The sequence below is a fragment of the Mercenaria mercenaria genome, chromosome 14 (genome assembly GCF_021730395.1).
Source record: "Mercenaria mercenaria strain notata chromosome 14, MADL_Memer_1, whole genome shotgun sequence".
NCBI lineage: Eukaryota > Metazoa > Mollusca > Bivalvia > Venerida > Veneridae > Mercenaria > Mercenaria mercenaria.
In genome coordinates this window covers 21,874,056-21,899,997 of record NC_069374.1, presented here as the reverse complement: position 1 = coordinate 21,899,997, position 25,942 = coordinate 21,874,056, and the positions used below count along the sequence as shown (strand labels likewise).

The 25,942-nt window shown below is 36.0% G+C and overlaps 1 protein-coding gene across 3 annotated transcripts in view; it reads left to right on the top strand.

The window, feature by feature from the left end:
- LOC123526546 (uncharacterized) overlaps positions 1 to 25,942 on the top strand; it is a 42,155-nt gene that overhangs the window by 8,784 nt on the left and 7,429 nt on the right. For 2 of the 3 annotated variants that reach the window (XM_053523033.1, XM_053523032.1), the window contains exons 3-8: positions 1,318 to 1,486; positions 3,281 to 3,363; positions 7,168 to 7,363; positions 7,612 to 7,650; positions 9,545 to 9,721; positions 11,529 to 11,615. In XM_053523033.1, the coding sequence (XP_053379008.1) occupies positions 1,318 to 1,486; positions 3,281 to 3,363; positions 7,168 to 7,363; positions 7,612 to 7,650; positions 9,545 to 9,721; positions 11,529 to 11,615 (751 nt within the window). Of the gene's footprint in view, positions 1 to 1,317; positions 1,487 to 3,280; positions 3,364 to 7,167; positions 7,364 to 7,611; positions 7,651 to 9,544; positions 9,722 to 11,528; positions 11,616 to 13,101; positions 23,916 to 25,942 lie in introns of those variants that run through there. The other variant, XM_053523034.1, reaches the window with a different exon arrangement.

Here is a 25,942-nt window from a genome sequence, read left to right as displayed (position 1 = left end):
GATCCTTGGGTGGCCCCTTTCAAATTGTTAAGAAACAATGAATTCCATGCAGAATGCTGGTTGGCATGGCAACCAAAATGAAAAACTTTTAAAATCTTCTTGTCCAAAACCACAAGGTGTAGAGCCTTGATATTTGGCATGTGACATCATCTAATGGTCCTCTATGAAGATTATACAAATTATGCCCCTAGGGTGAGAAGAGGCCCCGCCCCCGGGTCACAAGTTTTTCATAGACTTATATAGGAAAAAAACTTTAAAAATCTTCTTGTCTAAAACCACAGGACCTAGGCATTTGATACTTGGTATGTAGCTTTTCCTTGTGGTCCTCTACTAAAATTATTCAAAATATAACCCTGGGGTGAAAAGAGGCCCTGCCCCGGGGGTCTCAAATTTTACATAGACTTGTATAGGAAAAAGCTTTAAAAATCTTCTTGCCTGAAACTGCAAGGCTAAGGCTTTTGATATTTGGTATGTTGCATTGCCTTTTGGTCCTCTACCAAAATTGTTCAAATTATGCCCCTGAGGTGAAAAGAGGCCCTGCCCGGGGGGTCCCAAATTTAACATAGACATATAGGGGAAAAAATCTTCTTGTCTGAAAGTTCAAGGCCTAGGCCTTTGATATTTGGTATGTAGCATTGCCTAGTGGATCTCTAACAAGATTGTTCAAATTATGCCCCTGGGGTGAAAAGATGCCCCGCCCTGGGTTCACTTGTTATATGAGTTATATAGGAATAAATACTTCAAAAATTATCAGATCATAATATCCTAGACTGTTTAATTATAATTACCTGAAGACCTCAAGCGATTAGGGGTCACTTGACTATGACCTTGACCTACTTTCTTGTTTTTTAAGATACAGCCTTGAAATTTGGATGACATGTACAGTTTTGCACACCGATCTTAAAACTGACTTTCAGTGACCATGAATGTGACTTACTGACCTACTTCCTAATATTTTAGCATCAGTTTGCCATTTTAAACATATGACTCATATTACTAAGGTGAGCGATTCAGGGTCATCTTGACCCTCTTGTTTAAGCTACAGCAAAGAGATTTGGACCACCTGTATAATTTTTTAACAGATTTCAGTACTTATCTTGAAGAATCTTTACCATGACTCTTACCTATTTATTTTTTGCTTTTAAAGCATTAGCAAAGAAATTTGTTCAACCAAGCAATTAAACTCAAGTGAGCAGTATAGGGCCATCATGGCCCTCTTGTTAAATGTGCAATCCCATGACTTAAATTTGAACTTGACAGAACAGCTTTGTGTAAAAACAAAACACAACCTTTCATAAATATTTCATTTATTTTCAGTCTGTATTTACTGCAACGTTTGAGATGGACTTATGTTTCGGACTGAGGTTGAATCCCTGTGAAAATCCAGTCGCAATGGACTACTATGTAGATGTTCCAAATGAAGATGCTAGTAAAGCCATTAATATGTCGGGTTCTATTGCTCACAATAGCTCCTTTGACATACCAGGTATTTCTACTTTTAGCTCATCTACACCAAAGATATAGCTTGGGTTGAGACGATGTTATATGAAATATATTATTAAATTTCTTCCCCTTTGTATCTTCTTAATCGCTTTAATGAAGTTGGTAAAATTTATTATTGATGACATGGTCAAAGTGACATTCAGAAGTCAAATTTCACAAGGCTCAAATTTGTGTTCGCTCAATGTAACCTGATCAAGATGCTGAGTGCACAGTCCAGGTCAGTAGGTCCAAGGTCAAGGTTGAAGGTCAAAGGTCATGATCACAACATTTAAAATTCTTTGTGTCAAAGCAGCATCTGTTGTAACTTTTTACCTTCAATGACGGCTCTAGTTATTCCCCAGATACATAGTATCAAGACTGTTCCCCAGTTCATCGTGTCTTCTCTGCTGGGAAAATTTTCACTTAAGTAGTTTCAGTTGTCAAGATCACATGCACAACCCTGGTTACTAGTCTAAGGTCATTGGTCACAGATCAAAAATCTAATAGCCTAACTTCAAGTCAGCTCCGTGTTGTCTAAATTCCATGAATGATTTTCATAAAGCAAGCAGAAATTGTTCACCTGGTCAAGAAGATGTGCTGAACACATGACTTAGATCAGAAGTTCAGAGGTTTAGGTCATACTTGGAGAGCAGTTTAAATTCATGTCTACGCGGTTTCTTTCTTAAACCCAAGAAAGAATTTCTTGACATCCAGTTCAATTTGAGAGATGAAATGCAGGGTGCACAACCCAGGTCATTAAGTTCAAGGTCAAGATCATGCTTAGAAGTTAAAGATCATATAGTTTAATTTGTATCCCCTCTATATCTTCTTAACTGCTGGAAGGTTTTTCATAAAACTAGCATCAGTTTTTGCCCTCAGGAGGACACACAGACTGCACAACCCAGTTCACTAGGTTCAAGGTGAAGGTTGATATGAGGTCATTGTTGAGGTCACTGGTCATTATTATAACATTTTACTTTACATTATCAGAGTCTAGTGATACATCTTATATCCTTTTAGAACACTATGTCCATAGCTTAACTCTGAAATTGTTGGTGGGATTTCGTTAAAACTTCACACAATCGTGGAGGACATTGAGTTTTAACCCTAGACAGCTCACCTGACTGTGCCAGCATTTTCTGACAGGAAGTGTTCTGCTACATTGTACTTCCTCTCAGTGTCATTTAACATTGCTTGAAATTCTAACAAAATCCCTGTAAAAGTTTCGGAGTTGTATTATTATTATTGTACCAGATTTATGTAGTGCCCTTTTCATGATAAACACATTCAAAGGCGCTTTACATATAGCAAATGCAGCCACACAGAGCGCAAAATTCATCCTCTACTAGTACAGACACAGAGCAATCTGACCAGAGGGACAGAGTGAGATAAAGCCCCCAGAACAGATAGAGAGAAATCCTTTTTAGATACAGACTTGTCCGGCTAACTTAGCCTAGCTCTTTGCGAATAGACTGGTTCTTTAACATGCCCGGTGTATAGCACCGATACACACGAAGCCGTCTTTCCATGGAAGAACCAGTACAGGCCTCTAAGTTAGGTGGGAGACAGAATCTCAGAAATTCCCAGTGTCTGGACCGGGATTCGAACCCCGGACTTCTGGATTGACAGTCAAGCGTGTTACCACTAGACCACCGGCCCACCTTGAGTTACGCTCTAGAAAAATTGTTACGAGTAAATTAAAGTAAAGAGATATTAAGTAAAACGATAACACAAGAGGGCCATGAACATTAATGATTTCTCATATTTTTATATGAATATTTTTTCTTTAATAAAACAGGTCCAACTCTAGCTGGCATTAAAACTACCATTGTAGTTCTTGTGGAAATGGTTCGGGTTAATTCTACACATGTCGTATATGGGGTAAGTTTATACTTCAACCTGATTTATTTGCTAACAGTGGGATGATAATTTTTAACATTGTAATATTACATGATATGTGAAGATTATTTTATCACATTTTTGTCAACATTTCAAACTTCTTGTATAAGATGAAATTATTTAATATATGGGCATGCATTTCTTGGTTTTTGTCGAAACAGCTGTTTTTAGCTCAACTGCATGTGTGTGCTTATCTGTCATCAACAATTTCTTTAAAGAAAATTTCCTCCAAAACCAGTAAATGGATTTTGTTGAAACTTGGCCTGGATGTACCTTCTTTGGTCCTCTACCAAAGTTGTTCAAATGGTTCTACTTTGTTTCATATAGGGGCCGCCAGAGCTAAAAGTTAAAAAATCTTCAAATGACATCTTTTCCGAGACAGCTGGCCAGATTTTTAAATAATTTCACACATAACATGGCCACCAGAGGGTGTGGTCGCTTTTACCTACTATATAGTAGAAACTTTAAAAATCTTTTGTGAAACTGCTGGCCCGATTTTAAAATGATTTCCCAGAAGATTGGTCCATGTGTGACCCTCTACTAAGATTGTTCAATTTATTTTGATTATTCAAAAACTAAATCAAACAAATTTTCTTGTATGAAACAGCTGGCCAGATTTTAAAATAATTTCACACATACTGTCCTTGCATGACTGTCTACCAAGATTGTAAAGTTATGTTGAATTGTCTTAAAACCATCTTTTGCCGCCAGAGGGAGTTTTCACAGCAGGCCCAATTTTAAAACAACTTTACACAAATGTTTCTTGGGTTACATTTTATGAAGATTGTACAAATTATCCGTTTTGTCAAAAAAAAAAACGCTGCTAGGATGTGTTGTCACATCTTCTTGTTTGATATTGTCATATCACATCATTCCCCCAACTTCTTTTTCCATTTCCCCATCCCAAACACACACATACACATTAGGCCAAAAAAAAATGCTTAGTTTCTCGGGCCACATTTTGCAAAATTTAATGAGGCAGGTGGATTCTTTTTTTACTTATTTATTTTTTTTTTATTAACGACATTGCCCGTTTTATATGGAATCCAGTGATGTACATCCATTTTTAACACACTTAAGACATTGCATCTTATGTAAATAATAATTTAGAAGAACAATACTTGTTCTGAAGGTTGCATTTGGCACTCAGTATATTCTGAGAAAGTTACTATATATATTAAACAAGAAATTGTTGAAGCATGGACGCCAGACGAAATTGACGACAGACAAAAATGATCACAAAAGCTCACCTTGTCACTACGTGACAATTGAGCTAAAACAAATTATGCATTAAAAGAAACTGAAATGAAAGCACCATGAAAGGTTGTATATAATATGTTTAATGGTGTTTTTATGCCCCCCTTTGGGGGCATATTAGTTTTCAACTGTCCGTCCGTTCGTTTGTTCGTTCGTTAGTTCGTCACAACGTTAACTTTTTTCATGAAGGCACTTTACTCTTTGCATGAAGGCACTTTACTCGCAAACCATTGCACCCAGGACCTTCAAACTTCACTTGCTGATAGTACTTATTGAGTACACCACCCCTACTGACTGGGGTCACCAGATCAAAGGTCAAGCTCAAGGGCCAACGCTAACTTTTTGCATGAAGGCACTTTACTCGCGAACCACTGCACCCAGGACCTTCAAACTTCGTATGCTGATAGTACTTACTTAGTACACCACCCCTACTTACTGGGGTCACCAGATCAAAGGTCACAGGGGCCAACGTTAACTTTTTGCATGAAGGCACTTTACTAGCGAACCACTGCACCCAGGACCTTCAGACTTCACATGCTGATAGTACTAATTAAGTACACTACCCCTACTGACTTTGGGGTCACCAGGTCAAAGGTCAAGGTCACAGGGGCCAACGTTAACGTTTTGCATCAAGGCACTTTACTCGCAAACCACTTCACCCAGGACCTTCAATCTTCACATGCTGATAGTACTTATTGAGTACACCACCCCTACTGACTTTGGGGTCACCAGGTCAAAGGTCAAGGTCACCAGGTCAAAGGTCAAGGTGCTGTGGGGGCATTTGTCACCATTAGTGACAGCTCTTGTTCAATTTGTGTTGATAAGAACACTATGGTGGAAATTTTCCAAATTGTTCTCTTTGGATTTTTTTTTAAACATCTAAAAAGTATCAGGCACACCATATGTGCCAACAGTTGTCCAGGGAACAATCACTTTGGGTCCAGATTGGACCTGGAAACTAAAATTGACGACATTTCCTAGTTTCGTTTTGGCACGATAAATCAATGTAATAATTTTTCGCTTATAGAATAAACAGAACACCAAACGCCTATTAACCGAGATTAACAGAGTAACCGTTCTTGATGATTTATTCGTACTCTCTTATTTACGTTCTTTTGTCCTCATTTTTTTGTTGAATGTTCTTTTTACGTGGATTTCGTCAATTTTTCTTTGATAAAAAATTTAGAAGCGCGGGTCAAAATCATATGCGGCTGGGCCTGAGAAACTGAACATTAATTTTTTTTGGCCTTACCTGCCCATATTTATATAGTAGAAACTTTTGAAATGTTCTTGACAGAAAACACTGACACTATTTCAATATAATTTCGCTGACATTTACCTTCCATAACCATCTACAAAAACTATTCATGCAAGCAGCATAGCTCAGGTAAGCAGTCTAGGACCATCATGGTCGTCTTGTTATGTCTCCCATACCACTGTGTGGTGAGAGAAATATTGATTTACTTCTGTCTGTGTGTGTGTGAGTCTGTCACAAATATTTCTCATCCGATCTTCACCATACTTGAACAAAATGTGTTTACCAATAAGTCCTCGGCCAAGTTCGATAACTACTTAAACTTAAAAATTGGCCGAGGCACTTCGGAATTATGGCCCTTAAATTACAGAAAATTGTTCAGGTCTAGGGGACATAAAGGACCCATATACCGTATAACGGGTTATTTTTTACTGCTGTAAAAGTTTACGGATTTGCGGTAAAAACACATGATTTTATTTTATAGGATTTTAACATGTACAAAATCACAAGGTCCACCAGCTTATTTGACTTTATGTAGCAAATTTATACGAGGCCAATATTTATGATTCTGATTTGGTTGTAAAAAATATAGTAAAAATTAGCAGCAGGTAAAAATTACCCGTTATACGGTAGTACTCGTGTGAATAGTATTGTATGGATCATTCATGTCCCCAAGATTTTATCATGTCAGATGATTAGGCAGTTGAGGTCTTGGTGCACGGTTGACGCATATACTACTATTCAGATGATGAGGCAGTTGTGGGAGACATGTGTTTTTCTCAAAAGCAGCTCTAGTTTCTATGTTTATATTTCTCTAAAATTTCTCTTAAGCTTTGAAATTTTGTTCTTGAAACGTTTAAAATAAGGCCAAGTAGGTGTAGAATGTGAATAAATAATAAATGAATAAATCAGGAATTAAAATACTTATAAATATTGATCAGGTCAAGTTCATGTGGGAAGGGAAAATTAAGCTTGACTTGCCCTTTTGGCACCTTGGTTGAGATTGTAGCGATTTTTGAAATCTTTAACTTTAGCTGACCTCTGAAGGTATATAATTTATGATATTATGATTATGATATAATGATAGGGTTTGGGCTGTTTCAAAGCCAATGATTAATTTAACAAAAAAAACAGTGTTACAAAAAGTATGTAATTCTAAATGAAAATATCTTTCAGTCATACATATATATAGGAAGTTGCCCTAGTTTTTGGTGAACAACTGGGGGTCATCTTGGGTCATTTGTATGTTTTGTATATGTATAGTTTTACTTCAGATAAATGCAGATGTAAGAGCTACTATGGGAGGACTGCCAACCTTCAGTGAGAATCGGAAAGTGTTGCCACCCATGTATATAGATGTGCCGCCATGTACAGATGATATGAAAAATTTAGCTCCGATGAAATCACCAGCAGTTTGCACTCCCTTACCAACCACAGCAACAACACCACATACTCCTAAAGCAACAAAAGGTACCATAACAAATTTTCAACTTATTCTTAAATTTATTTTATCTGTAAAAGAGTTTTTGTGATTTTCTTCAATTTGTATCTAGAATTAAATGATTAAATGTATATGCTGCTTTCATATCATGAAGAGATTTGGAATGTTTCACAATAATTTGTCAACAAAATTAATGCAGATAAAATGACAGAATTTCCAAATTGCCTAAAATAGCTGCTGAAAAGGAATCTTATTGGATATTTTTCTCTATTTTCAGGAATGTCAACTCCAAAGCCAGTAACTGTTGTCAATTCTAGTAAGTAGAATTTTTAGCTGACCTGAGCGGAATGGGCTCAAGATGGGCTTTTCCCATCATGCAATGTCCGGAACCTTCTTACTAGAAACTGCCAGGTGATTTTGCAATTAGGTCACACAAATGGTCCTTTTGTGAGTGTTGACCCTTTATCCAGATTGCACAAGCTATTCCAGTTTGTTAAAAACATGGCCGATTTACTTGTATGTATGTAGTAGAGACTACAAATCTCCTTGTCAAAAATTTCTGGCCCAATTTTGAAATCATTTCACATAAAATATTTTTTGGTTAACTCTCTGTAAAGATGGTTCAGATTATTTCATTTATTGAAAAACGTGGCAGCTAGTTTCTCTAGAAGTTTCAAAATCTTTTTGTCAGGAACTGTTGGCTCTTATAAAATAGTTTCACATTCAATTTCTTGAGTGACGCTGTACAGAAATATCCAGATTGATCAAATTTTACAAAAAAACATGGCTGCCAGAGTTGGTGTTCACTTTTCCTTGTTTGTTAAAAATTGTCATATCAGAAGTTGCCAGTCCGATTTTGAAATAATTTTAAACCTGTTTTTATTAGCTCGACTATTTGAAGAATAAGAAGAGCTATCCTACTCACCATGGCGTCGGCGTCGGCGTCACACCTTGGCTAAGTTTTTCGTACCAGTCCACATTTTGACAAAGTCTTTTGAGATAAAGCTTTGAAACTTTCAACACTTGTTTACCATCATCATGGCCAGTTATAGGCAAGAGCACATAACTCCATCAAGGATTTTGGCTGAATTATGGCCCCTTTTGACTTAGAAATCATGGTTAAGTTTTTCGTACCAGTTCATATTTTGACAAAGTCTTTTAAGATAAAGCTTTGAAACTTTCAACACTTGTTTACCATCACCATGGCCAGTTATAGGCAAGAGAAGATAACTCCATCAGGGATTTTGGCTGAATTATGGCCCCTTTCGACTAAGAAATCTTGGTTAAGTTTTTCGTACCAGTCCATATTTAGACAAAGTCTTTTGAGATAAAGCTTTGAAACTTTCAACACTTGTTTACCATCATCATGTCCAGTTATAGGCAAGAGCACATAACTCCATCAAGGATTTTGGCTGAATTATGGCCCTTTTTGATTTAGAAATCTGGGTTAATATTTCGTACCAGTTCATATTTTGACAAAGTCTTTTGAGATAAAGCTTTGAAACTTTCAACACCTGTTTACCATCACCATGTCCAGTTATAGGCAAGAGTACATAACTCCATCAAGGATTTTGGCTGAATTATGGCCCCTTTTGACTTAGAAATCTTGGTTAAGTTTTTCGTACCAGTTCATATTTTTTGTAGTGTTTGACATATGGCTTTGAAACTTTTATCACTTGTTAAGTATAATAGTTTTTATCTGTAGGAAAGAGAACATAACTCTGTCACCTATTTTGGCAGAATTATGGCCCTTTTTGGACTTTGAAATTGGTTCTGTTTTCATACAAGTCCATGTTTTGTCAAAACTATTTGACATATGGCTTTTAAACTTTGAACACTTGTTTATCATTATAATTTCCATCTGTAGGCAAGAGTACATAACTATTTTGACTGAATTATGGCCCTTTTTGGACTTTGAAATTGGCTCATATATTGCCATTTAGTGCAAGACTTATTGAAATCAAAGTGATACAGGAACATTGTTCGTCTAATTTATTTATTTCTTTTGTCTGAATATCCGTGGAAATATTTTGACCCCATTCTTCAATCAATTCTTCGAATAGTCGAGCGCGCTGTCATCAGACAGCTCTTGTTTGGATGACCCTTTACCAAGATTGTTTCAGTTATTCAGATTCTTAAAAAAATATGGCCATTTCAACTGAAGCTGTCAGTTAACATTTTTTTTTTATTTGTTTACTGTTTAATTACAGAGACCTACAACCAGTCTTGTGAGTTAGGAGTGGGGAATTGTGAGAAGTATGAGATGTGTATAGCAACAACTGACAAGAACAAACTTGTTAGATCTGGTGTCTGCCAGTGTCAGCCAGATACAATGTTTGATGGGAATACTGGATTTTGTAAACCGGCTAGTCAAACAACACAGAAGAGTGAGTTTTTCTGTTTACAATAACTATGTAAATTATACCGTGGTATTAACTTCACCTGTAATTTTTAAGATGAAAGATGATTAGAAAGGCTGTGAAGTAAACTTTGGTAGTCTGTAAAGTATGGTTTGACTGGTTATGAAGTGTGATTTTATTGGCTGTGAAGTAAGCTTTCATGGACTGTGAAGTAAGTTTTGATAGGCTGCCAAGTAAAGTTGAAAAGGCTGTGAACTAAGGTTTAATGGGCTGTGAAGTAAAGTGTTATAGGCTGTGAACTAAGGTTTAATGGGTTGTGAAGTAGGCTGTGAACAAAGATTTAATGGGCTGTGAAGTAGGCTGTGAACTAAGGTTTAATATCCTGTGAAATAAAGTTTAATAGGCTGTGAACTATGGATTAATGGGCTGTGAAGTAAGGTTTGATATGCTGAGAAATAAGGTTAGATAAGATGTGAAGTTAGGTTTGATATGCTGAGAAATAAGGTTAGATAAGATGTGAAGTAAGGTTTGATATGCAGCAAAATAAGGTTAGATTGTTCATGAAGTATGTATTGATAGGCTGTGAGGTAAACTTTGATATGTTGTGAAATAAGATTAGATAAACTGTGAAGTAAGGTTTGAGAGGTGATGTAGTAAAATACTATTTGATAGGTCATGCATAAAGATATTGTATACAGTATATTATGATTTGATAAGGGTCATTAGGTGTAGCTGGCCCCCATCCCAACCTCCACTAAAAATTAAGTCTTTCTGATAAGAATCTTGTGCATTTGTGCTGTACACCAGACATATAAATTAAAGAATTGGGCTAAAGGGGAGGAAGTACAGATCCAAAGAACCATAATGGTTACCCCTACACTCAATAGTTTTCTGTTGATCTTCTCTTTTATTTGTACCCACTGAATGGAATTGAGTGATGTATTGATAAATGGGAGAGGAAGAACAGAAGCATAATGTCATCTTCATTAATTGCAGATTTATCTCTCTTTACAAACTGTAAGAATTGACAGTTTATTTATAGCCAGTAGAATATGGGTCAGTTGAGATTGTGGAGGAAAATGCAGTATACAAAAGATAGCCCATTTCCAGACACATTCACTTGCTCCTTATTATGCTGGGTGTAAAGAATGCTACTGTTGACCACAATGTATGTCACATGAAAATTAGTAAGTTTAGATGGAGGGATAGGGGAGAGAACTCTTGGTCGCTGGTTCTGAAGTCCAGCCTCTTACTACTGGAACTCTTTGACATGTAAAGGATTTATGGTCTATTTACAAGTGTGTAAGCTTGTTTGTAGTTGCTAATAGTAACCAATATCGGTGTCTTCTCTGAAGACCTTTGATAATATTAGTTGGAGGATAGTGCAAGATACAAAAGACTCTCCCAATTCCAGAAGCTACCCTGGTTCTTAGTATGCCTGGGGTAAAGCACCCATACACAGGACTCTTATCCCAGTGTTAGTAATTTTAGTTGCAGGAGCTTTGGTTTAAACTCAGGTCCCCTTGTTTCCTAGTAAGTGTTAATACAGGACTTATGTTTATGAACAGATATTTATGTTGGCTGAAATATACAGCTTTTAGGCTGAGGTGTATGCATACTTCTGGTGTGAAGTATGGTTTAACTGGCTGTGAAATTTGAGGGGTGAATGATGTATTTCAAAGACTTTGAGGTATCTTAGACTGTAAAGTAAAAGCAGAGAACATCTGCCTTGATATATATAAAATGTAAGCATAAATCAGTTTACTTCTGAGTCATTTATCACTTGTCTATATTCTGTTGCAATTTATTTAGAAGTTTACTGTTTTGATTACAGCTGGTTCAACAGCAAAACCTACAAATGTTCCATCTGTGACCATAGCACAGAACAGCACTGACAAAGGCAAGAAAGGGGGAATAAACAGTATGTATTTATTACTTTCTAGTTCATTATCAGTGTGTATTTTTACGAAGTTATAGAAAATCTTATTTCAAATAAATTAGGTCCTATATTCATAACATGACTAGATTAGTCCTGCTTTATCCACGGACAATACCCCAGTGGAATCAGCTACCAGTTACAGCTTCTGACACCACCAGTCTGGAAGGGTTTTAGGATTCTGTACGTCAGTTCAGAGCAACTCCTTCCAGTATAACCTAGCTCACCATTGCCCTGTTCATAGTTTTAGTTGAATGTGTCATCTTTTAAGCTTTATTGGGCGGTCTCCTCACCCTAGTTAGGTAGACAGTACAGTCTTTTAGACTCCTGACCTTCTCTGGAAGACCATCCAGCTGACTTACAGAAGGTCGGTGGTTCTACCCAGGTGCCCGCCCATGATGAAATAATGCACGGAGGGGCACCTGGGGTCTTCCTCCACCATCAAAGCTGGAAAGTCGCCATATGACATATAATTGGGTCGGTGCGACGTTAACCCCAAACAAAATAAATAAATTCTCTGGAAGATGAAGCTTTGAATGGTCTTTCATAGGGTTAATTGGAAATTGCTGTAAAGCTACCCTGCAGCTGACAATGTTGTCTGATGAGATACAGCAGCTTGCGAAAAATTTACCAAGAATGAAATATGGCTGTCACAATTCTGAGATTCAGTTGACAAATTTTACCAGATATGGCTCTAGATTATCCTTAGTCAAGTATTGGCTAATTTTTGCAAGACCTTTAGGAGGAATGTTGCTAAGTGTCAAAATGGTATAAGTAGGTTTATAGGGAAGAACATGTTGTCTGTCAGATGGGGTATAGTTTGTTATTTGTAACTGCTTAATTGTTTGACTAATAGTCCTTGAATTTTCATGTTAATGTGATCATTTGGGGAATGGCCATAATTATTTAGTGTTGCTGATTTCTGTTCTTACTATGTGAATTTTAATATATCTTGGGGATGGAGCCAGAAAATAAAGCTTTGTGAACGTAAAATCATTGCCTATAAACAGCTTATCCACCCACCGTTACAGTACATACTGCACTCTGAATCTCAAATAAGTTGTTGGGAAATAACACTATTAGAAGTGTACAATCTTAATTGAATCTAAACAATGACAGTAGAATTAGAGTTACAGTACTAAAACAAGCATGGGTGGAGTTTTAACCCATACCATGCTGGATACAATTGATTCTGCCTTTGCGACTAGTGTAGATCATGATCAGTCTGTACACCCATGCAGTCTGATCAAGATCTGCACTGTTCGCTATTCAGTCGGTATCTTTTGGGTAAGCACCCCTTTTAACAGTTAATGGTACTGTCCAAATTGAAAGATGGACAAGTTCATTATAGAAATTTAGCAGGCTAAGGGTTAATGGTAGTTATTATGAACAAATAAGTTGTGAGAAAATTTCATGCAAATGTAAGTGAAAGACGTTTTCATGTGATTAACTCCTATCATCTTGATTTCAGTGACTGCCGTGATTATTGGTGGGGTGTTTGGTGGATTGTTGTTGATTGTTGTTGTTGTTAGTATAATCATCTTCATTGGTCGCCGACGACGTCAAGCCGACGTCCGCGGCAGACATACACTTCTCTCCGATACAGATGATGGTGATGACACCAACATGGTTATCTAAAACAGGGGACAGAACTTTTTACTCAGAAGGCCTAGGCATATTGATGAAATCCATGGGATTTAAAATATTACATTGAATACTTTTAACTGCTTTTTTTTTTTTTTACTGAAAATTGTCCTAATGAAGAAATGGCATTTCTCTATCAAATTGACTTGATGAGGTGTATATGTCTATTACACAATTAAGTTTAAAAAGATCTGAGCCATGTTGTTCAAATATATATATTGTTAGCTGAAAGAGAGGAGTGTGACCTCATTTTTAAATTTACATTCCAGTTATTCATTACAATTAAAAAATGATAATAATCAGGAAATATAACATTCCCTAAATTTCTGTTGTCCTTGTGTCGTAAGATTGATTGAAATACTCAGATATTTAATTAACATTGTGTTTAACGGCAGTAGATGAATTTAGACAACAGTGATAAGGTATACATTGGTTGGAAAGAGCAAAACTGTTCCAAGTGCATCTTTATCTGTGTGCAGTTAGAGTGCTGAGGGCAAAACTGTCGTATCTTGTTCTTTAATTTATTCATATACTGTTTCAATAGTTTCGCGCCCATTCCTTGAACATTTGACCACTTTAATTTGCTCTTAACCCTGAAAGATTTTGTGGTATGTTAGGGGCCATTTTCTTTAAGTTTAGTTTTTGCATATTTTAAAAACATCAGATTTTCTAATTAAAGATAATATTTGATTTTGTTAACTTTTGATAAATTTTATAAGTTATCAGATTGGTAATATAGTGTAATAGCTGTGATGAAATTACTAGGAGTTGAAAGATACCAAATATTTGTACTTGTATTGTGTCAAAGAAAGGCTTATTTACAGGAAGGTCTGTTTCATTGTGGCAGATATTTGAGTGAGGCAATAAGTAACAGTTTGTTGTCTGATTTATAAAATGTTGAGGTAATTTTGTAACTGTAGCTGTAAGTAGTTAAATATTTGTTTTTCTTTTTTTTACGAGAATCTCATAATTTAAAACAAGTATAGGAGAAGCATGTGTGAGAACATGGAAGTGAACTAATTTTGAAATGTGTTCTCTGTCTTTATTATTGTAATCAAAACTATTTTTCAATTTCATGATTTATTTTTTTACATTTTCTTTCTTCCTTTATACTCATTTTATTAAGAATGCTTAACAGAGTTGTGATAGGTTTTATTTTTGTTAAAAACTTTAAAAATAAAAGAGAAAAAGAAAGAGAATTTATCAATATTCTGTCATCAGAAAGTGTCCAGGCTTCCTTGGAATTTTAATCAAAATGCTATCTATAGTGAAAACCAACATAGTGCTTTTGCGACCAGCATGGATCCAGACCAGCCTGCGCATCCATGCAGTCTTGATCCATAATTGTTAGCTTTTAAAGCCTATTTCATTTAGAGAAACCGTTAGTGAACAGCATTGGTCTTGACCAGACTGCGTTGATGCCCAGGCTGGTCTGGATCCATGCTGGTCGAAAATGCACTATGTTGGTTTTCTCATGGTGCAGCTCAAATGGTAAAAATTGACATTGTTACATGTACATAGTTGATTATATCTGCTGAAATGTTTTGTCTGTAACATGCCATTACAAAAAAATGTTGAAGGTCCAAGTTCTTTTCTTTTTCTTTTTTAAGAACAAAATGCTTTATATATTGAACATATTCTGGGTATACCAATACTGCCAGTCTTATATTCAGTGGACTCTGTAACAAAATGATTGTATGAAAAGATAAATTTTATTCTGGTTAATTAATTTATATTTTAGCTTTAGACTTTTGGCAAAGAAATCGTAAAAACACCAGGTAAAAGTTCCACTTTTGTCGTTAAAGAACAAAGGTGGAGAATTTTAGCATTTTCCGGCATATACCTATTACCATGAATTTCAACTTTAAATAAGTTGTTAAACTGATCTAAGGCAAAGAGAGCATTCCTATTTTACATGGGTCAAACTAAATATGAAACAGATATGGCAGAAATAAGCAACTTCATTGAAAATTGCTGAGAAAAATTGCAAAGATTAACTATAACGACCAGTCACTTAGCTAAATTCTTTAAATGTTAAGCACTTTTCATGTTAAGTGTCAAAATTTAACAGGCCATTCACGGTAATATGTATATCCCAGTAATTGGTAAACAAGGTATATAAGAGAATTATAAATATTTAAGAGATTGTAAACAATTAGATTTGAAATAAGTGTAATTTTTTAAAATAAGAGTTGCATTTTGTACATTTTGTTCTTTTCCTGCATTTAATCTTTAGCCTGCTGGCGGCAATTGGTTGTGCCTTTGCGACTGTACAGGCTGATCATTGTCTGCACTGTTCGCTATTCAGTCAGTAAATTTTCAGTGAACACCCCTTTAAATGATAAGTGGTATTGCCAAAATTGAATGACAGACCAGACCATTGTAGAAATATAGCAGGGTAAAGGTTAAACAAAGGAAATAAACTGTTTTACAAGAACTTATTGGCAATAACTTTAACCCTTAGCCTGCTGGCGGCAAGTGATTCTGCCTTTGCGACCAGTGCAGACCAAGATCAGCCTGCACATTCGTGCAGTCTGATCATGGTCTGCACTGTTCGCTATTCAGTCAGTAAATTTTTAGTAAACACCCCTTCAAATGATAAAGGTACTGCCCAAATTGGAAGATGGACCAGTCCATTACAGAAATTTAGCATGGTAAGGGTTAAACAGTAGATTTGAACAACACTGTAAATCCTTTCTGAAGTGTTATTGTTCCATTCTTTATTGTCTTTCCTTTTTTTAAATGCATATCTCATTGTTTCTTATTATTTTTATTTTTATAGAATTATTTATTTCTTCTGTACATTTACATGTATCTACAAATTGTTTTTATTTATTTGTTAAAAGTTGAATAAAAGTTAAATTGAATTAGATCTAGTAATACAAAGTCTGCTCTCAGAATCTCAGATAATAGATTTAAAAGAAATATGTTTTTACATTTTGATTCATTTAAGTATACACAGATTGCACATGTTATACATTTTAAACACTTACAGATATTGTATATTAACAATGTATGTTAGGAAAACGAAAAAATAAACATACTGCATAACAATAACATAATGATTTAAAAGAAGAATTAGATTTAAAAGAAATATGTACTTTTTGTATGAGTATGTAATGATAATAAATGTTTATAGTATAGTTCTGAACATAAACAAAAAAAATTACAAGAGCATTTATACCAAGTAATACTGTGAATTCATGAATATTCGTGAGGGATTACTTCTCGTAGATTTCATGACAGTGTCAATCTGTGTAATTAAATCACAATTAACACATAAAATTCTCATTCGTTCTATATCCAAAAACTTGTAACCTCACAAAATAGCCGTTTTGGGTAAAACTCATAAAGTTTATATACATTGTGTTCAGCAAATACCTTTTTTTCATACTATACACAGTCTATCCGGTATAGAAACCCACTCTTGGAAAAAGAGTATAAATGGTCTTTAATTCAAGGTTGTTTTTATACACAGGTTAAAATGAACACTGCTGTGCGAAAACCAACATTAGGGCTTCGCAACGAGTATGGATACGGATCTGTTTGCACCTCTTATCAGTTGCATAGATGTGCTGAAGTTGATGAATGAACACTGTGGATGTAGGAATTAGCAAACAGTATGGCTGTGCAATGATCTGTATCCTTGCTGGTGCGAAAGCCCTAATTAGGTTTTTGCACAGCAGCACTTAACTACACTTCAAAAAATTAAAGTTGAAAAGAGACTAGTGGTCATTTGAGCAAGGTGTTGTCTATTCACAGGTGGTCTGTGGCACAAGTTAGACTTTAAAGTTGATAATATCATTTCATTTTAAAGATTTTGTTTTGTCAGTTTCTTAATGTCCATTTAGTCACTCTATTACAAAGAGTTATACTCATAGCACTTTCTAGTAAGGACATGTATATATCAAATATGAAAACCGGCTGTATATTGTTCATAGTGGGAGAGAAAAAAAGGAGAAAATCTAGCTGTATAAAATTGTATGTATGTGCATGTGACAGATTGTGCTCTTGTGTTGGCTTTATATTGATATTTCTTGTCATATTATGGACTGTAAAAAGACATAATACTTGTATTGAACTGTTTATGTATTTGTTTTTGTATTTTAACAGTAGATGTGTTTTTAGCTCACCTGTCACAAAATGACAAGGTGAGCTTTTGTGATCGCGCGGTGTCCGTCGTCCGTCCGTGCGTCCGTAAACTTTTGCTTGTGACCACTCTAGAGGTCACATTTTTCATGGGATCTTTATGAAAGTTGGTCAGAATGTTCACCTTGATGATATCTAGGTCAAGTTCGAAACTGGGTCACGTGCCTTCAAAAACTAGGTCAATAGGTCAAATAATAGAAAAACCTTGTGACCTCTCTAAAGGCCATATTTTTCATGGGATCTGTATGAAAGTTGGTCTGAATGTTCATCTTGATGATATCTAGGTCAAGTTCGAAACTGGGTCACGTGCGGTCAAATACTAGGTCAGTAGGTCTAAAAATAGACAAACCTTGTGACCTTTCTAGAGGCCATATATTTCACAAGATCTTCATGAAAATTGGTCAGAACATTCACCTTGATGATATGTAGGTCAAGTTTGAAACTGGGTCACGTGCCGTCAAAAACTAGGTCAGTAGATAAAATAATAGAAAAACCTTGTGGCCTCTCTAAAGACCATATTTTTCATGGGATCTGTATGAAAGTTGGTCTGAATGTTCATCTTGATGATATCTAGGTCAAGTTCGAAACTGGGTCACGTGCTGTCAAAAACTAGGTCAGTAGGTCTAAAAATAGAAAAACCTTGTGACCTCTCTGGAGGCCATATATTTCATGAAATCTTTATGAAAATTGGTCAGAATGTTCACCTTGATGATATCTAAGTCAAGTTCGAAAGTGGGTCACGTGCCTTCAAAAACTAGGTCAGTAGGTCAAATAATAGAAAAACCTTGTGACCTCTCTAGAGGCCATATTTTCCATGGGATCTGTATGAAAGTTGGTCTGAATGTTCATCTTGATGATATCTAGGTCAAGATCGAAAGTGGGTCACATGCGGTCAAAAACTAGGTCAGTAGGTCAAATAATAGAAAAACCTTGTGACCTCTCTAAAGGCCATATTTTTCAATGGATCTTCATGAAAGTTGGTCAGAATGTTCATCTTGATGATATCTAGGTCAAGATCGAAACAGGGTCATGTGCGGTCAAAAACTAGGTCAGTAGGTCTAAAAATAGAAAAACCTTGTGACCTATCTAGAGGCCGTACTTGAGGCTATATTTTTCATGGGATCTGTATGGAAGTTGGTCTGAATGTTTATCTTGATGATATCTAGGTCAAGTTTGAAACTGGGTCAACTGCGATCAAAAACTAGGTCAGTAGGTCTTGAAATAGAAAAACCTTGTGACCTCTCTAGAGGCCATACCCTTGAATGGATCTTCATGAAAATTGGTCAGAATGTTCACCTTGATGATATCTAGGTCAAGTTTGAAACTGGGTCACGTGCCTTAAAAATCTAGGTCAATAGGTCAAATAATAGAAAAACCTTGTGACCTCTCTAGAGACCATATTTTTCAATGGATCTTCATGAAAATTGGTCAGAATTTTTATCTTGATAATATCTAGGTCAAGTTCAAAACTGGGTCACATGAGTTCAAAAACTAGGTCACTATGTCAAATAATAGAAAAAACGACGTCATACTCAAAACTGGATCATGTGGGAAGAGGTGAGCGATTCAGGACCATCATGGTCCTCTTGTCTATAAGTATAAACAGAAATTAGGATATTTTTCTCCCAGTTGATGCATAATAATGTTATTTTATCTCACCTTATATATTTCTCCTTATGAACTTTTTGTGAATTTTGTATATATCTTTCATTTGCAAAACAATGCATTAAATCGGATTTTGTGAATTGACAAGTATATCATATATTTTTATGGTATTTATGAGTGATTCAGGATTGCTGCCATATTTAAGTCAGCTGAGAGCCTCAGGGTGACTCTCTGTGTGTTCGAATTTCATTATCTGCTGTCTTTCTAACATATAAATAGAATTTTGTTTCCACAGATCACCATTCCCCATAAGGGGGTAGTTGTGTCTGGCTTATTTTTCAGGCTTGTTTTCATACTAAAAATAGAAACATGTGAAGCCAGTTGATGAAATCTAGACATCTGAATTATGGACTGTTATGAAGAATATTTTCAGTAAAGTCAATGCATGACAAATGTGTGTCACTAAATAAAAATTTAAACACTTTATGAATCTTTTCTCTCAGATAAAATTTCATTGATTCAGTGTAGATACTAATGCAGTGCAGGTGTTCTTGGTTTCATCACAGAAAGTCTGGGCTGTCTTAAATAAAGTCCTTAATAAAGGTATATTTTAAAATATTCTTGCATTTTCCCTAGCAGGTTTACAGGTAAATGAACTTTTAATGAAGTAGGACAAGTTTTAATTTGATTGTTTACAGGCATATAATGCTAGATTTCCAACATTGTTTGAAGAAACTATTCACTGCAATAAAAGAGATTGCGTTCCGACAGAAATTACAAGATTGATTATCTAAAATAATCTGTGGTTTTAAATAGTGTGAATATCGTTTGTAATGTAGGTCAGAGTAGTGGGGGTTGGGATCTATGGTCAAGCCTTTATATCAGATTTTGATTACGGTGAAATTGTTCGGACTTGAGAGCTTTAAGTCTATAATTTTGAGCTCTAAAATAGGTGTTATATTTAGATAGGTAACAGTCTTTTTTCAAAATTACATGTTTTTTTCTCACTTTTTTCACATTTTTCTTCTTTATCCTCGAAAGACATTGTATAATTGTGATCCTATATTGTTGTTTTTGCTGTTTGATGCTATATATTTATATCATACTCAATAGTCAGATTTTTTTAACACATGTACCAGCTGTTCTTATAAGTGTGTTCATGCAACTACTGCTAGATGTGAAAGCATACCAAATTTTGTTGGTATTTTATGTTTCCATATCAAGTAGAAATGAATTGTTGCACTTTCCATTACCTCTAATGAACAGACTCTGTCAAACCGAGTCTGCTGTTGTTGTTTTTTGCATGATTGCATTCTATGCTTCCGCAAGAACTTCTTTTAATACAGTCCCTGAGGGTGTGTCTGTGTGCACAAGAGGTCCAGAGAAAATTTCTCTAGAAATGATAAACGGAACATCTAAGGTGTAAGAAAATCGAAGGTGATGGTGATTTTCTTGGACCGCACCATGATGCGACACCATCACCCTCGATTTTCTTACACCTTAGATGTTCTGTTAATCATTTCTAGAGAAATTTTCTCTGGACCTCTCGTGCACACAGACACCCCCTCAGGGACTGGACTATTTTAGATTTTATTTATTGATACTTTGCTGTTGAGGAAAAAATATTTTTGAAAAGTTTTAGAGTTTTGTTTCCATGGAGAAAACATGGGTTTTTAATTTGATGGTAAGAGAGGTTGCAATTTTAAATATTCAAGACTTTGTATAATTCATTATTTATTTCTAGGGAGTCTGAGGGGTCAAAATGCAGAACATCACCATTTTCTAACAGTTTAGTCATACACATGGACAATGTACTTACGAAACCTTAAATTTGAAGTCTTAAACTTGTGGATTTACATGTAGCAAACAACTACATTTTAATTTGTTAGACAGATTGTTGTTATTATTTTATAGAAATTTAATACAGGTACCTGTACATATCGTTTTAGCTTATCTGAACTAAAAGTTCATGGTTAGCTATTAGTATAAGAGGATGGTCCGTCATCAGCATTTTTACTTAAACATCATTTTCTCTAAAACTACATGTCAGAATTACATCAAACGTGGTAGGTAGCATACTGGCTCATAGACCTCTCTCAAGTTCATTCAAATGGTTCTGCTTGCCCTAAAATGTAAAAAGACCTTTAAATGACTTCTTCTCATGAAATGCCTGATGAATACTCACCAAACCTAGTCAGAAGAATCTTTAGGTCTTCTTTTTCAAGTTTGTTCAAATGGTTCTGCTTGATTATCTGTGCTAAAAATAGAAAACAATCATTAAATGACTTCTTATAAACTGCATTTTGGATCTTTACCAAAAATGATTTGTAGCATCTTTGTATGGTCATCTCTCATTTTTGTTCAGATTGTTCCATGTAATACTTCCTAGGGTCTGCCAATTTTAAAAATGGAAAAGGCTTTGAAATAACTTATTTTCATGAACTGAATAATAAAAATTCACTTTTGGTCAGAAGCAAAGTCAGTAGGTATAAGTCAGGTGAGCGACTAAGGACCTTTATGGCCCTTAATGTTCATTGCTATACATGTATGCTAAGGTTTCAGCATTAGTTGATGCGACACATAGACAAAGCTTGGTGAGGCCCTGAATATATATATGAGCCGTGCCATGAGAAAACCAACATAGTGGGTTTGCGACCAGCATGGATCCAGACAAGCCTGCGCATCCGCGCAGTCTGGTCAGGATCCATGCTGTTCGCTTTCAAAGCCTAATGGAATTAGAGAAACTAATAGCGAACAGCATGGATCCTGACCAGACTGCGCAGATGTGCAGGCTGGTCTGGATCCATGCTGGTCACAAACCCACTATGTTGGTTTTCCCATGGCACGGCTCATATTATGTGCTATAATTCTGTTACGCATAAAACTTACTCATTTAATTTTTCTGTTGTTATGAAAATCACAGATGGAAGTAATGTACCTAGTATACGTAAAGGGTCCATAAGCTATACATGTATATCATAATAGCAGAACAAAAATGTGTTAATACTTAGATATATCAATGATTTTTCATCAGGGCTTATAAAAGCATTTTGGCATAATTATGATGTTACATGTATTTTTATGCCCCCGAAGGGAGGCATATAGTTTTTGAACCGTCTGTCAGTCTGTCGGTCTGTCAGTCTGTCCGCATTTTTCGTGTCCGGTCCATATCTTTGTCATCGATGGATGGATTTTCAAATAACTTGGCATGAATGTGTACCACAGTAAGACGACGTGTCGCGCGCAAGACCCAGGCCCGTAGCTCAAAGGTCAAGGTCACACTTAGACATTAAAGGATAGTGCATTGATGGGCGTGTCCGGTCCATATCTTTGTCATCCATGGATGGATTTTCAAATAACTTGGCATGAATGTGTACCACAGTAAGACGACGTGTCGCGCGCAAGACCCAGGTCCGTTGCTCAAAGGTCAAGGTCACACTTAGACGTTAAAGGATAGTGCATTGATGGGCGTGTCCGGTCCATATCTTTGTCATCGATGGATGGATTTTCAAATAACTTGGCATGAATGTGTACCACAGTAAGACGACGTGTCGCGCGCAAGACCCAGGTCCGTAGCTCAAAGGTCAAGGTCACACTTAGACATTAAAGGATAGTGCATTGATGGGCGTGTCCGGTCCATATCTTTGTCATCGATGGATGGATTTTCAAATAACTTGGCATGAATGTGTACCACAGTAAGACGACGTGTCGCACGCAAGACCCAGGTCCGTTGCTCAAAGGTCAAGGTCACTCTTAGACATTAAAGGTCATTTTTCATGATAGTGCATTGATGGGCGTGTCCGGTCCATATCATTGTCATTCATGCATGGATTTTAAAATAACTACGCATGAATGTGTGACACAGTAAGACAACGTGTCGCACGCAAGACCCAGCTCCGTAGGTCAAAGGTCCTAAACTCTAACATCGGCCATAACTATTCATTCAAAGTGCCATCGGGGGCATGTGTCATCCTATGGAGACAGCTCTTGTTATAATCTATAATTTTTTCTTCATATAAAGCCTTGTCCTTCTCAAAAGGAAAGATGTTATATTTATAGGTTATTAGCTTTGTATCGGGAATATTGCGCGACTTTAGGAGCACAATATTATTCCGCTGAAGAACGAGTGCATATTTCCCGATGCAAAGATAATAACCTTTTTATTACATACGCATCTACACGTATGAATATTATGTAAATACCATATATGTGTTCAATAGCCTGAATAGGATTGACAATACTGAACTAAATAGAAAAAAATAGTGCAACGACACACACTGAATTACATCACGCACCCGATATGAAATTCAGGCGTCAGTGTATGGAAAAATATTGACGTTTCCGGTACCAGTGTAACTTAACGGGGAATAGAAATGAGTATGTAATAATTCTGAAATATCTTACTTCCAAGCCCAGTAACAAATGTCTAGTGCATGAGCTAGGTTATACAACAGATCTTAGGAAACCCACCACATTTCTGACAGATAAATTGTCCCCCTAAAACACACATACACCTTTTCAGCTAAAACTGATATTAAATTTAACACTAAAAATGTTAATAACAAAATGAAAAAGCATTTTGTCCAAACTTTATTACATAGTTTACAATTTCATGATCAAACCATTTTTTTCTCAATTTGTCTTATCCAGTCATAATATCATGTATGTGAGGTGGTAGATGTTTTAGACATTTTCAGAATTTTCAGATAATTTCAGAATTTTCAGACAATTTCAGAATTAATTTCAGTGTATGACACATTCTTTCATCGAAAAATATGTTTTTGGATATCATTTGGACATATAGCTTATTTAGTTTTTACGAATCCAGTGTAAATTGCTTCCACGTGTGGTAATTTTCCTTTTTCAAATAAACGTTGAAACGTATAATTGCAATTCTTTTATTTTCTTGAAGACCCTTTATAGTGGTAACTTTGAGAGAAAATGCATCGTCTAATGATCCAGTAATCACTTGTGGCCATTTTCTGCATTGAAAAAGAATGTTGAAGGATTGGTTTCTCCAAATTGAATACAAAAATATCTCTCCTTCATTATGCCCTTGTGTAAATGTCAGGTAATTGAAGTAGAAGCCATTTTACTGATTTTCATTTTGACTTTATGAAACTGAGCATTTTTTGTCACTCTTTCACTGGTGTCTGCATTGCAAAGGCTTTACATGTAAGCAGGTATCTCAAAAACTAGGAGGCATAACTCTAACTCCTTTTTTTGTCAAAATTATGCCTCTTTTTTTACACCCCCCACTTTTTTTGAAAGTACATGTATATTGTTTTGCTCATTGTTGCTCCGTCTATCAGTTTACTTGTCTGTCTGTCAGTAGTCCATTTGGTTTTTAAACACTTTGTCTGAAATTAGTTTCACTTAATAGGAAGATAGCCTGTTGTAGATGACCCCTTTAGTTTTTGGGGCTTGACAGTGAGCAGTCAAGGTCACAGTGACCTCAAGACATTTTCCACACAGTAATTAATGCTTAGTAATCAGATGATTGCCTGTGGACAGTAGATGGCCATTGTTATTTTGGGGGTTGATAGGTCAATGGTCAAGGTCACTGACCTTGAGTTCAAAAATAGTTTCCACTCAATACATACAGAACGCTCTGATCTACAGTCATTAAACTTCATGGGATGACTGCCAGAGGTCAGTAGATGACCCTATCATTTCGGGTGTCAGCAAGTCAAAGGTCAGGGTAACAGTGACCAAAAGACTGATATTGGTTTCCAGTCCGCCCACTTAGCTCAGTAGGGAGAGCGCAGATCTACTGATCGTAGGGTCGTGAGTTTGATCCCCAGACGGAGTGTATGTTCTCCGTGATGATTTGATAAATGACATTATATGTCTAAAAGTATTCATCCTCCACCTTTGATTCATGTGGGAAAGTTTGCTGTTACTTGCCGAGAACAGGTTTGTACTGGTACAGAATCCAAGAACACTGGCTAGGTTAACTGCCCGCCGTTACAGAACTGAAATACTGTTGAAAAACGGCTTTAAGCCCAAAACAAAGAAAGAAGGAATGTATTTAATTTCCGCTCAATTTCTGAAGGACTCTTTAGCCTACAGTCTTTAAACCCATAGGATGATTACCAGTGGTCAAAAGAGGAACAACTTTATTTTGTTTGTTGTAAGGTCAAAGGTCAAGGTTACTTTAAGAATGAAAATGGTTGCCACTCGGTAACTAAAGAGCATATAAGCCTACAGTTGTCGAACTTCAAAGGATGATTGCCCGTGGTCATTAAATTATTTTGGGAGTTTGCAGTTTAAAGGTCAATGCCATAGTGACCTCAATACTGAATATTGATTCAGCTAAATAAAAAAGAATTCTTTGGCTTGTAGTCGTTCAAGTTATTTTCATATGATGATTGCCTATGGTCAGATGACCCCAAGTGTTTTGTGATTGGTAAATTTATTATAGTCAAGGTCATATTGACCTTGCATCTGGAAACAGTTTCCAATCAGTAACTGAGGGCATTTGGTATACAGTCTACCAATTTCATTGGAGGATTGCCAGTGGTCAGTAAATGACCCCTATTGTTGTGCGGGTTGGTAGGTCAAAGGTCACAGTGACTTGTATACTTAAAACGGTTCCCTCAAAATAATCAAGACCTCTTTGGCTGTCGGTCTTGATAAGATGGGTGCATGTAGTCGGTAGAGGAAAATTGTTATTTCTGAGGTCATAGGTCTAGGTAACACCATACAAAATTACATACATACTTGCTTCTGACAGGTTATTATCATGTGGAGTATAATTATGTGTTTTACAAACAGCTCATTTTTACTTAGAAATTTTGGTTTAAGTTTTGCATGTTGGGATGTAGGCCAAATGATTTCAAACTTCACTCATGGCTTTTGCATCATTAAATGACCTCAGAGGAAAAGTTACATTATTTTAGCTGTTATTTTGT